The 13,782-nt window shown below is 48.0% G+C and overlaps 1 protein-coding gene across 1 annotated transcript in view; it reads left to right on the forward strand.

The window, feature by feature from the left end:
- The window catches only part of myo10l3 (myosin X, like 3), a 206,928-nt gene that overhangs the window by 18,303 nt on the left and 174,843 nt on the right, over positions 1-13,782 (forward strand). The window contains exon 2 of the mRNA XM_055871886.1: positions 708-806. Coding sequence (XP_055727861.1) covers positions 708-806 — 99 coding nt within the window. The remainder of the gene's footprint in view (positions 1-707; positions 807-13,782) is intronic.

The raw sequence follows: 13,782 nt of genomic DNA on the forward strand, positions 1-13,782 counted from the left end.
CGGTCGGGGGACATCGGATTCTAGTGGTTGTTGACGGTCGGGGGGCATCGGATTCTAGTGGTTGTTGACGGTCGGGGGCATCGGATTCTAGTGGTTGTTGACGGTCGGGGGCATCGGATTCTAGTGGTTGTTGACGGTCGGGGGCATCGGATTCTAGTGGTTGTTGACGGTCGGGGGGCATCGGATTCTAGTGGTTGTTGACGGTCGGGGGGCATCGGATTCTAGTGGTTGTTGACGGTCGGGGGGCATCGGATTCTAGTGGTTGTTGACGGTCGGGGGGCATCGGATTCTAGTGGTTGTTGACGGTCGGGGGGCATCGGATTCTAGTGGTTGTTGACGGTCGGGGGGCATCGGATTCTAGTGGTTGTTGACGGTCGGGGGGCATCGGATTCTAGTGGTTGTTGACGGTCGGGGGGCATCGGATTCTAGTGGTTGTTGACGGTCGGGGGGCATCGGATTCTAGTGGTTGTTGACGGTCGGGGGGCATCGGATTCTAGTGGTTGTTGACGGTCGGGGGGCATCGGATTCTAGTGGTTGTTGACGGTCGGGGGGCATCGGATTCTAGTGGTTGTTGACGGTCGGGGGGCATCGGATTCTAGTGGTTGTTGACGGTCGGGGTCATCGGATTCTAGTGGTTGTTGACGGTCGGGGGGCATCGGATTCTAGTCCTCTGTGCTCCCAGAACCTGATCTTCTGTTGTGTTTCAGGGGGCCCGTGTTTGGCTGCGGGACAAAGAGCTGCTCCTCCCTGCTACTGTCAGCTCCCGTTCCCACGACGACCTGGTCCTTACAACCGACTACGGAGAGGTAAGGAGGACAAACTACGTACTGGGACAAACCAAACTACCTTCACTAACCAAGATGGTCTTCATCAGGCTAATTACTCTGTGTTTACATTTACATTTAAGTCATTTAGCAGACGCTCTTATCCAGAGCGACTTACAAATTGGTGCATTCACCTTATGACATCCAGTGGAACAGCCACTTTACAATAGTGCATCTAAATCTTTTAAGGGGGGGGGGGGCAGAAGGATTGCTTTATCCTAGGTATTCCTTGAAGAGGTGGGGTTTCAGGTGTCTCCGGAAGGTGGTGATTGACTCCGCTGTCCTGGCGTCGTGAAGGAGTTTGTTCCACCATTGGGGTGCCAGAGCAGCGAACAGTTTTGACTGGGCTGAGCGGGAACTGTACTTCCTCAGTGGTAGGGAGGCGAGCAGGCCAGAGGTGGATGAACGCAGTGCCCTTGTTTGGGTGTAGGGCCTGATCAGAGCCTGAAGGTACTGAGGTGCCGTTCCCCTCACAGCTCCGTAGGCAAGCACCATGGTCTTGTAGCGGATGCGAGCTTCAACTGGAAGCCAGTGGAGAGAGCGGAGGAGCGGGGTGATGTGAGAGAACTTGGGAAGGTTGAACACCAGACGGGCTGCGGCGTTCTGGATGAGTTGTAGGGGTTTGATGGCACAGGCAGGGAGCCCAGCCAACAGCGAGTTGCAGTAATCCAGACGGGAGATGACAAGTGCCTGGATTAGGACCTGCGCCGCTTCCTGTGTGAGGCAGGGTCGTACTCTGCGGATGTTGTAGAGCATGAACCTACAGGAACGGGCCACCGCCTTGATGTTAGTCGTCTGCATAGCAATGATAGGAGAGACCATGTGAGGTTATGACAGAGCCAAGTGACTTGGTGTATAGCGAGAATAGGAGAGGGCCTAGAACAGAGCCCTGGGGGACACCAGTGGTGAGAGCGCGTGGTGAGGAGACAGATTCTCGCCACGCCACCTGGTAGGAGCGACCTGTCAGGTAGGACGCAATCCAAGCGTGTGCCGCGCCGGAGATGCCCAACTCGGAGAGGGTGGAGAGGAGGATCTGATGGTTCACAGTATCGAAGGCAGCCGATAGGTCTAGAAGGATGAGAGCAGAGGAGAGAGAGTTAGCTTTAGCAGTGCGGAGCGCCTCCGTGATACAGAGAAGAGCAGTCTCAGTTGAGTGACTAGTCTTGAAACCTGACTGATTTGGATCAAGAAGGTCATTCTGAGAGAGATAGCAGGAGAGCTGGCCAAGGACGGCACGTTCAAGAGTTTTGGAGAGAAAAGAAAGAAGGGATACTGGTCTGTAGTTGTTGACATCGGAGGGATCGAGTGTAGGTTTTTTCAAAAGGGGTGCAACTCTCGCTCTCTTGAAGACGGAAGGGACGTAGCCAGCGGTCAAGGATGAGTTGATGAGCGAGGTGAGGTAAGGGAGAAGGTCTCCGGAAATGGTCTGGAGAAGAGAGGAGGGGATAGGGTCAAGCGGGCAGGTTGTTGGGCGGCCGGCCGTCACAAGACGCGAGATTTCATCTGGAGAGAGAGGGGAGAAAGAGGTCAAAGCACAGGGTAGGGCAGTGTGAGCAGAACCAGCGGTGTCGTTTGACTTAGCAAACGAGGATCGGATGTCGTCGACCTTCTTTTCAAAATGGTTGACGAAGTCGTCTGCAGAGAGGGAGGAGGGGGGGGGAGGGGGAGGAGGATTCAGGAGGGAGGAGAAGGTGGCAAAGAGCTTCCTAGGGTTAGAGGCAGATGCTTGGAATTTAGAGTGGTAGAAAGTGGCTTTAGCAGCAGAGACAGAAGAGGAAAATGTAGAGAGGAGGGAGTGAAAGGATGCCAGGTCCGCAGGGAGGCGAGTTTTCCTCCATTTCCGCTCGGCTGCCCGGAGCCCTGTTCTGTGAGCTCGCAATGAGTCGTCGAGCTACGGAGCGGGAGGGGAGGACCGAGCCGGCCTGGAGGATAGGGGACCTAGAGAGTCAAAGGATGCAGAAAGGGAGGAGAGGAGGGTTGATGAGGCAGAATCAGGAGATAGGTTGGAGAAGGTTTGGGCAGAGGGAAGAGATGATAGGATGGAAGAGGAGAGAGTAGCGGGGGAGAGAGAGCGAAGGTTGGGACGGCGCGATACCATCCGAGTAGGGGCAGTGTGGGAAGTGTTGGATGAGAGCGAGAGGGAAAAGGATACAAGGTAGTGGTCGGAGACTTGGAGGGGAGTTGCAATGAGGTTAGTGGAAGAACAGCATCTAGTAAAGATGAGGTCAAGCGTATTGCCTGCCTTGTGAGTAGGGGGGGAAGGTGAGAGGGTGAGGTCAAAAGAGGAGAGGAGTGGAAAGAAGGAGGCAGAGAGGAATGAGTCAAAGGTAGACATGGGGAGGTTAAAGTCACCCAGAACTGTGAGAGGTGAGCCGTCCTCAGGAAAGGAGCTTATCAAGGCATCAAGCTCATTGATGAACTCTCCAAGGGAACCTGGAGGGCGATAAATGATAAGGATGTTAAGCTTGAAAGGGCTGGTAACTGTGACAGCATGGAATTCAAAGGAGGCGATAGACAGATGGGTAAGGGGAGAAAGAGAGAATGACCACTTGGGAGAGATGAGGATCCCGGTGCCACCACCCCGCTGACCAGAAGCTCTCGGGGTGTGCGAGAACACGTGGGCAGACGAAGAGAGAGCAGTAGGAGTAGCAGTGTTATCTGTGGTGAGCCATGTTTCCGTCAGTGCCAAGAAGTCGAGGGACTGGAGGGACGCATAGGCTGAGATGAGCTCTGCCTTGTTGGCCGCGGATCGGCAGTTCCAGAGGCTACCGGAGACCTGGAACTCCACGTGGGTCGTGCGGGCTGGGACCACCAGGTTAGGGTGGGCGCGGCCACGCGGTGTGAAGCGTTTGTATGGTCTGTGCAGAGAGGAAAGAACAGGGATAGACAGACACATAGTTGACAGGCTACAGAAGAGGCTACGCTAAAGCAAAGGAGATTAGAATGACAAGTGGGCTACACGTCTCGAATGTTCAGAGAGTTAAGCTTACGTTGCAAAAATAAAATAAGAAATCTGATTGACTAAAATGATATAGTACTGCTGGCTGGTGAAGTAGCCTGGCTAGCAGTGGCTGCGTTGTTGAAAGTGAAGCTGGCTAGGTGACCTCGACAATTTCTCTAAATTTCTCTAAACTACACAATTATCATGGATACAAGGACAGCAAAGACAACTAGCTAACACTACGCTAATCAAGTCGTTCCGTTGTAATGTAAGTTTCTACAGTGCTGCTATTCGGTAGAAGTTGGCTAGCTAGCAGTGTTAGCTAGCAGTGTTGGCTAGGTAGGAGGACGGCAGCGCGGCAGGCGAAAATAGCTGGCTAGCTAACCGATAATTACTCAAAGCTACACAATTATCTTAGATACAAAGATAGCAAAGAAAACTATGTAGCTAGCTAACACTACACAAATCAAGTCGTTCCGTTGTAATGTAATCGTTTCTACAGTGCTGCTAATCGGTGGCTAGCTGGCTAGCTAGCAGGGTTGACTACGTTACGTTAGGACGAGAATACCTGGCTAGCGAACCTCAGCGAACCTCGATAACTACACAATTATCTTTGATACAAAGACGGCTATGTAGCCAGCTAAGTAGCTAGCTAAGATCAAACAAATCAAAGATAGCAAAGACAACTGTGTAGCCAGCTAACACTACACTAATCAAGTCGTTCCGTTGTAATGCACTCGTTTCTACAATGCTGCTATTCGGTGGCAAGCTGGCTAGCTAGCAGTGTTGGCTACGTTGCGTTACGTTAGGACGAAAATAGCTGGCTAGCGAACCTCAATAACTACACAATTATGTTTGATACAAAGACGGCTATGTAGCTAGCTAAGATCAAACAAATCAAACCGTTGTACTGTAATGAAAATGAAAATCAGACCGTTGTACTATAATGAAATGTAATGAAAAGTTATACTACTATTTGGTAGACGGTGGACGTTTGCTAGCTGGCTAGCTGCTGGGCAGATAGCAGTGTGGACTACGATAGACGACGAAATACGATAATTACGCAATTATCTTTGATACACAGACGGCTATGTAGCTAGCTAAGAAGAAATTGCTAAGGTTGGACAAATTAAACCATTGTACTATAATGAAATGTAATGAAAAGTTATACAACCTGCAGAGCGAATGCAAATGCGACCGCTCGCTCCAAACCGGATGTGTTGTAGGGCCTATGTTGATTGTAACATCTCAGTAACAGGTGCAGGAAGTCCACCTAGCAGATTTATAGCAGATTAGTTTAGAAACATGTGTTATTTATCTTTGTGTAGCATGAAAAGGTGAAATAAATACAATTGTGTAAATGTCTCGTTATATTCAGATTTTGAAAGCCCTGGATCGCCTACAGACACTTGTGGGACCACAATGTTTTTTTTTTTTCAGGTTGTTCAGGATTTCTTTAAAAAGGCGAGTCAGTATACAGATTCAACTAGATAAATAGTGGTGTGTTAACTCAGCCAGCCAGGAGTGCAGGTGAGGATGATTGTTTCATCTGAGCAGGGGTCCGTGTACAGCCTTAAGTATGGATCTAAGGACCATGAATATTAGCTACGATGCTAATATTTGTGTGAACTCTAAACAGTTGTGTTCTGTGGCTGTCGCTGAGTAGGCTGATCACCCAAGACCCGTAGGTAAGGCTGCACAGCGCATATAAGACCCGTAGGTAAGGCTGCACAGTGCATATAAGACCCGTAGGTAAGGCTGCACAACGCATATAAGACCCGTAGGTAAGGCTGCACAGTGCATATAAGACCCGTAGGTAAGGCTGCACAGCGCATATAAGACCCGTAGGTAAGGCTGCACAGTGCATATAAGACCCGTAGGTAAGGCTGCACAGCGCATACAAGACCCGTAGGTAAGGCTGCACAGTGCATACAAGACCCGTAGGTAAGGCTGCACAGTGCATATAAGACCCGTAGGTAAGGCTGCACAGTGCATATAAGACCCGTAGGTAAGGCTGCACAGTGCATATAAGACCCGTAGGTAAGGCTGCACAGTGCATATAAGACCCGTAGGTAAGGCTGCACAGTGCATATAAGACCCGTAGGTAAGGCTGCACAGTGCATATAAGACCCGTAGGTAAGGCTGCACAGTGCATATAAGACCCGTAGGTAAGGCTGCACAGTGCATATAAGACCCGTAGGTAAGGCTGCACAGTGCATATAAGACCCGTAGGTAAGGCTGCACAGTGCATATAAGACCCGTAGGTAAGGCTGCACAGTGCATATAAGACCCGTAGGTAAGGCTGCACAGCGCATATAAGACCCGTAGGTAAGGCTGCACAGCGCATATAAGACCCGTAGGTAAGGCTGCACAGTGCATACAAGACCCGTAGGTAAGGCTGCACAGTGCATACAAGACCCGTAGGTAAGGCTGCACAGTGCATATAAGACCCGTAGGTAAGGCTGCACAGTGCATATAAGACCCGTAGGTAAGGCTGCACAGTGCATATAAGACCCGTAGGTAAGGCTGCACAGTGCATATAAGACCCGTAGGTAAGGCTGCACAGTGCATATAAGACCCGTAGGTAAGGCTGCACAGTGCATATAAGACCCGTAGGTAAGGCTGCACAGTGCATATAAGACCCGTAGGTAAGGCTGCACAGTGCATATAAGACCCGTAGGTAAGGCTGCACAGTGCATATAAGACCCGTAGGTAAGGCTGCACAGTGCATATAAGACCCGTAGGTAAGGCTGCACAGTGCATATAAGACCCGTAGGTAAGGCTGCACAGTGCATATAAGACCCGTAGGTAAGGCTGCACAGTGCATATAAGACCCGTAGGTAAGGCTGCACAGTGCATATAAGACCCGTAGGTAAGGCTGCACAGTGCATATAAGACCCGTAGGTAAGGCTGCACAGTGCATATAAGACCCGTAGGTAAGGCTGCACAGTGCATATAAGACCCGTAGGTAAGGCTGCACAGTGCATATAAGACCCGTAGGTAAGGCTGCACAGTGCATATAAGACCCGTAGGTAAGGCTGCACAGTGCATATAAGACCCGTAGGTAAGGCTGCACAGTGCATATAAGACCCGTAGGTAAGGCTGCACAGTGCATATAAGACCCGTAGGTAAGGCTGCACAGTGCATATAAGACCCGTAGGTAAGGCTGCACAGTGCATATAAGACCCGTAGGTAAGGCTGCACAGTGCATATAAGACCCGTAGGTAAGGCTGCACAGTGCATATAAGACCCGTAGGTAAGGCTGCACAGTGCATATAAGACCCGTAGGTAAGGCTGCACAGTGCATATAAGACCCGTAGGTAAGGCTGCACAGTGCATATAAGACCCGTAGGTAAGGCTGCACAGTGCATATAAGACCCGTAGGTAAGGCTGCACAGTGCATATAAGACCCGTAGGTAAGGCTGCACAGTGCATATAAGACCCGTAGGTAAGGCTGCACAGTGCATACAAGACCCGTAGGTAAGGCTGCACAGTGCATATAAGACCCGTAGGTAAGGCTGCACAGTGCATATAAGACCCGTAGGTAAGGCTGCACAGTGCATACAAGACCCGTAGGTAAGGCTGCACAGTGCATACAAGACCCGTAGGTAAGGCTGCACAGTGCATACAAGACCCGTAGGTAAGGCTGCACAGTGCATACAAGACCCGTAGGTAAGGCTGCACAGTGCATACAAGACCCGTAGGTAAGGCTGCACAGTGCATATAAGACCCGTAGGTAAGGCTGCACAGTGCATATAAGACCCGTAGGTAAGGCTGCACAGTGCATATAAGACCCGTAGGTAAGGCTGCACAGTGCATATAAGACCCGTAGGTAAGGCTGCACAGTGCATACGAGACCCGTAGGTAAGGCTGCACAGTGCATACGAGACCCGTAGGTAAGGCTGCACAGTGCATATAAGACCCGTAGGTAAGGCTGCACAGTGCATATAAGACCCGTAGGTAAGGCTGCACAGTGCATATAAGACCCGTAGGTAAGGCTGCACAGTGCATACAAGACCCGTAGGTAAGGCTGCACAGTGCATATAAGTGCGGCGCATTCGGACTCCTCCTTACTTTTCCCACATTTTGTTACATCCTGAAATGGATTGATTTAGATTTTTTTCCATCACTTCATCAATCTACACACAATACCCCACAATGACATCACAATACCCCACAATGACATCACAATACCCCACAATGACATCACACTACCCCACAATGACATCACACTACCCCACAATGACATCACACTACCCCACAATGACATCACACTACCCCACAATGACATCACACTACCCCACAATGACATCACACTACCCCACAATGACATCACACTACCCCACAATGACATCACACTACCCCACAATGACATCACAATACCCCACAATGACATCACAATACCCCATAATGACACAATTAAAACGTTTTTTTTATCACCTTATCGCCTCTAAAACGTAAATTTAAAAAACTATAAAGAGTTGATATAATGTGTAATTACTTATTTGAAGGTTTGTGTCGAATTTGAATCTGGTTTTTAGGGCGGCGCCAAAGTGCTCTTCAGAAACAGCGGCTTTTGAGAGTCACGATAGCTTGCAGTGATGACGCAAAAAATGACTAGGTACCCCCCCTTACCCTGTCCCTTTCTTTTTAAACGGGGAGAGTAGTGCTACACCTGGTGGAGAGAGGCTGTACGACACAGAATGAGTTGCATTATGGGTGCTGCATGTTACGTCATGACACGTCACAATTTTAACGTACAGCGTCGGAGGGGATCAGTTTAAAAAATATATATATTATTGGATTACCATGTAATCAACGCTTAAATAGAAACGTAGTTCACACCCCAGATTTTTGATGGCAACACAGTCGCTACATTAGTTTTCATTGCAGCCTCGTTTGAATGTCGCAAATTTGTACAGAATGGGGTTAGTTATAGTTTTTCTTCACAGAAAATACATCAGTGTAACACAATCAGCAGAAAATGGTTTCATTTCCATCAGATGACAACAGAAGTGCAACGCTATTTGGCTGGCAGCAACACACGTAAATGAGCTTTCAATGAAAAAGCAAAGTATTTTTATTTTTTGCGAAGACACTGCCCATTTCAAAATTTTATCATGGAAAGAATATAGCCAGGTACATTTCCTAAAGTTAATCTTGCATTTTTACCCGAGAAAAGTATCGGAGAAAAGTAGCTACTCATCAGTCTGCCTGTTTCTGAATTCTCAATCAAATGTAAGAATTATTTATTTATAAAGCCCTTCTTACATCAGCTGATATCTCGAAGTGCTGTACAGAAACCCAGCCTAAAACCCCAAGCAGCAAGCAATGCAGGTGTAGAAGCACGGTGGCTAGGAAAAACTCCCTAGAAAGACCAGAACCTAGGAAGAAATCTAGCGAGGAACCAGGCTATGAGGGGTGGCCAGTCCTCTTCTGGCTGTGCCGGGTGGAGATTATAACAGAACATGACCAAGATGTTCAAATGTTCATAAATGACCAGCATGGTCAAATAATAATAATCACAGTAGTTGTCGAGGGTGCACCAGGTCAGCACCTCAGGAGTAAATGCCAGTTGGCTTTTCATAGCCGATCATTGAGAGTATCTCTACCGCTCCTGCTGTCTCTAGAGAGTTGAAAACAGCAGGTCTGGGACAAGGTAGCACGTCCGGTGAACAGGTCAGGGTTCCATAGCCGCAGGCAGAACAGCTGAAACTGGAGCAGCAGCATGACCAGGTGGACTGGGACAGCAAGGAGTCATCAGGCCAGGTAGTCCTGAGGCATGGTCCTAGGGCTCGGGTCCTCCGAGAGAAAGAGAATTAGAGAGAGCATACTTAAATTCACACAGGACACCAGATAAGACAGGAGAAATACTCCAGATATAACAGACTGACCCTGGCCCCCGACACAAACTATTGCAGCATAAATACTGGAGGCTGAGACAGGAGGGGTCGGGAGACACTATGGCCCCGTCTGACGATACCCACGGACAGGGCCAACCAGGCAGGAAATAACCCCACCCACTTTACCAAAGCACAGCCCCCACACCACTAGAGGGATATTTTCAACCACCAACTTACCATCCTGAGACAAGGCCGAATATAGCCCACGAAGATCTCCCCCATGGCACGCACCCAAGGGGGGGCGTCAACCCGGACAGGAAGATCACGCCAGTGACTCAACCCACTCAAGTGACGCACCCCTCCTAGGGACGGCATGAAAGAGCACCAGTAAGCCAGTGACTCAGCCCCTGTAATAGGGTTTGAGGCAGAGAATCCCAGTGGAAGAGGGGAACCGGCCTGGCAGAGACAGCAAGGGCGGTTCGTTGCTCCAGTGCCTTTCTGTTCACCTTCACACCCCTGGGCCAGACTATACTCAATCATAGGACTTACTGAAGAGATGAGTATTCAATAAAGACTTAAAGGTTGAGACCGAGTCTGCGTCTCTCACATGGGTAGGCAGACCATTCCATAAAAATTGAGCTCCATAGGAGAAAGGCCTGCCTCCAGCTGTTTGCTTAGAAATTCTAGTGACAGTAAGGAGGCCTGCGTCTTGTGACCGTAGCGTACGTGTAGGTATGTACGGCAGGACTAAATCGGAAAGATAGGTAGGAGCAAGCCCGTGTAATGCTTTGTAGGTTAGCAGTAAAACCTTGAAATCAGCCCTAGCCTTAACAGAAAAGCCAGTGTAGAGAGACTAGCACTGGAGTAATATGATAAAATGTGTTGGTTTTTGTCAAGATTCTAGCAGCTGTGTTTTGGACTAACTGAAGTTTATTTATTTAGTGCTTTTTCCGGGTAGCCGGAAAGTAGAGCATTGCAGTAGTCTAACCTAGGAGTGACAAAAGCATGGATTGATTTTTGGACAGAAGATTTCTGATTTTTGTAATGTTATGTAGTTGGGGAAAAAAGCTGTACTTGAAACAGTCTTGATATGTTCGTCCAAAAGAGATCAGCGTCCAGAGTAACGCCGAGGTCCTTCAGTTTTATTTGAGATGACTTTACAACCATCAAGATTAATCAAGATTAATTGCCAGATTCAACAGAAGATCTCTTTTGTTTCTTGGGACCTAGAACTAGCAGTTTAAAAAGTAGGCTTCCAGGGAGGGCAATTCTGGGGCTTCACCATGTTTTCATCCATGAATGTACAGCTGTGTGTCATCCACATAGCAGTGAAAGGTAACATTATGTTTTCGAATGACATCACCAAGAGGTAAAATATATAGTGAAAACAATAGTGGTCCTAAAACGGAACCTTGAGGAACACCGAAATGTACAGTTGATTTGTCAGAGGACAAACCATTCACAGAGACAAACTGATATCTTTCCGACAGATAAGATCTAAACCAGGCCAGAACTTGTCCGTGTCGACCAATTTGGGTTTCCAATCGCTCCAAAAGAATGTGGTGATCGATGGTATCAAAGGCAGCACTAAGGTCTAGTAGCACGAGGACAGATGCAGAGCCTCGGTCTGACGCCATTAAAAGGTAATTTACCACCTTCACGAGTACAGTCTCAGTGCTATGATGGGGTCTAAAACCAGACTGAAGCATTTCGTATACATTGTTTGTCTTCAGGAAGGCAGTGAGTTGCTGTGCAACAGCTTTTAATATAGGCTGTTTTTGAAAATATTTTCTCGTTCAAGATTTGGCTTTTTCAAGAGAGGCTTTATTACTGCCACTTTTAGTGAGTTTGGTACACATCCGGTGGATAGAGAGCTGTTTATTATGTTCAACATAGGAGGGCCGAGCACAGGAAGCAGCGCTTTCAGTAGTTTAGTAGGAATAGGATCAGTATTTTCATCAATGTGTCAAGAGCTATAGTAATAAAATACTTGAGTGTCTCCCTTGATCCTAGGTCCTGGCAGAGTTGTGCAGACTCAGGACAACTGAGCTTTGGAGGAATACGCAGATTTAAAGAGGAGTACATAATTTGCTTTCTAATGATCATGATCTTTTCCTCAAAGAAGTTGAAGTTCATGAATTTATTACTGCTGAAGTGAAAGCCATCCTCTCTTGGGGAATGCTGCTTTTTAGTTAACTTTGCGACAGTAACATAAATACATTTTGGATTGTTCTTATTTTCCTCAATTAAGTTGGAAAAATAGTATGGTCGAGCAGCAGTGAGGGCTCTTCAATACTGCACGGTTCTGTCTTTCCAAGCTAGTCGGAAGACTTCCAGTTTGGTGTAGCGCCATTTCCGTTCTAATTTTCTGGAAGCTTGCTTCAGGGCTCGGGTATTTTCTGTATACCAGGGAGCTAGTTTCCTATGACAAATGTTTTTAGGGGTGTGACTGCATTTAGGGTATTACGCAAAGTTAAATTGAGTTCCTCAGGCGGTTAATTGATTTTTGTACTCTGACGTCCTTGGGTAGGTGGAGGGAGTCTGAAAGGGCATTTAGAAATCTTTGGGTTGTCCGAGAATTTATAGCACGGCTTTTGATGATCCTTGGTTGGGGTCTGAGCAGATTATTTGTTGAGATTGCAAATGTAATAAAATGGTGGTCCGATAGTCCAGGATTATGACGAAAAACATTAGATCCACAATATTTATTCCACGGGACAAAACTAGGTCCATAGTATGACTGTGGCAGTAAGTTGGACAAAACCCACTGAGTTGATGGCTCCGAAAGCCTTTTGGAGTGGGTCTCCACTTGAATATTATCTGCCATTCCGATAGGAATTCAGGGAACTCTGTGAGGAACGCTGTATATGGCCCATGAGGCCTGTAAACAGTAGCTATAAAAAGTGATTGAGTTGCCTAGAAACTCAAAAGACAAACGTCAGGTTTTTTTGTAAATTGAAATTTGCTGTCGTAAATGTTAGCAACACCTCCGCCTTTGCGGGATGCACGGGGGATATGGTCACTAGTGTAACCAGGAGGAGAGGCCTCATTTAACACAGTAAATTCATCAGGCTTAAGCCATGTTTCAGTCAGGCCAATCACATCAAGATTATGATCAGTGATTAGTTCATTGACTATGACTGCCTTTGAAGTGAGGGATCTAACATTAAGTAACCCTATTTTGAGATGTGAGGTATCACGATCTGTTTCAATAATGGCAGGAATGGAGGAGGTCCTAGTGAGATTGCTAAGGCGAACACCGCCATGTTTAATTTTGCTCAACCTAGATCGAGGCACAGACACAGTCTCAATGGGATAGCTGAGCTGATTACACTGACTGTGCTAGTGGCAGACTCCACTAAGTTGGCTGACAGGGTGCAGGCCAGGCAGCACGCTATCTCATTGTGGAGCTAGAGGAGTTAGAGCCCTGTCTATGTTTGTAGATAAGATGAGAGCACCCCTCCAGCTAGGATGGAGTCCGTCACTCCTCAGCAGGCCAGGCTTGGTCCTGTTTGTGGGTGAATCCCAGAAGGAGGGCTAGTTATCTACAATTCTCTTTTGGGAGTGGCAGAAAACAATTTTCAACCAGCGATTGAGTTGTGAGACTCTGCTGTAGAGCTCATCACTCCCCCTAACTGGGAGGGGCCAGAGACAACTACTTGATGCCGACACATTTTTCTAGATTTGCAAGCTGAAGCTATGTTGCACTTGGTGACCTCTGACTGTTTCATCCTAACATCGTTGGTGTCGACGTGGATAACAATATCTCTATACTCTCTACACTCGCCAGATTTAGCTTTAGCCAGCACCATCTTAAGATTAGCCTTAACGTCGGTAGCCCTGCCCCCTGGTAAACAGTGTATGATCTCTGGATGATTCATTTTAAGTCTAAAACTGTGGGTAATGTAGTCGCCAATGACTAGGGTTTTCAATTTGTCAGAGCTAATGGTGGGGAGGCTTCGGCATCTCAGACCCCGTAACGGGAGGAGTAGAGACCAGAGAAGACTCGGCCTCAGACTCCGACTTGCTACTTAATGGGGAAAACCGGTTGAAAGTTTCTGTCGGCTGAATGAGCGATACCGGTTGAGCATTCCTACAGCATTTCCCTCCAGAAGCCATGAGAAAGTTGTCCGGCTGCGGGGACTGTGCGGGGGGATTTATACTAACGTTACTA

Source organism: Salvelinus fontinalis, chromosome 19, assembly GCF_029448725.1.
Source record: "Salvelinus fontinalis isolate EN_2023a chromosome 19, ASM2944872v1, whole genome shotgun sequence".
NCBI lineage: Eukaryota > Metazoa > Chordata > Actinopteri > Salmoniformes > Salmonidae > Salvelinus > Salvelinus fontinalis.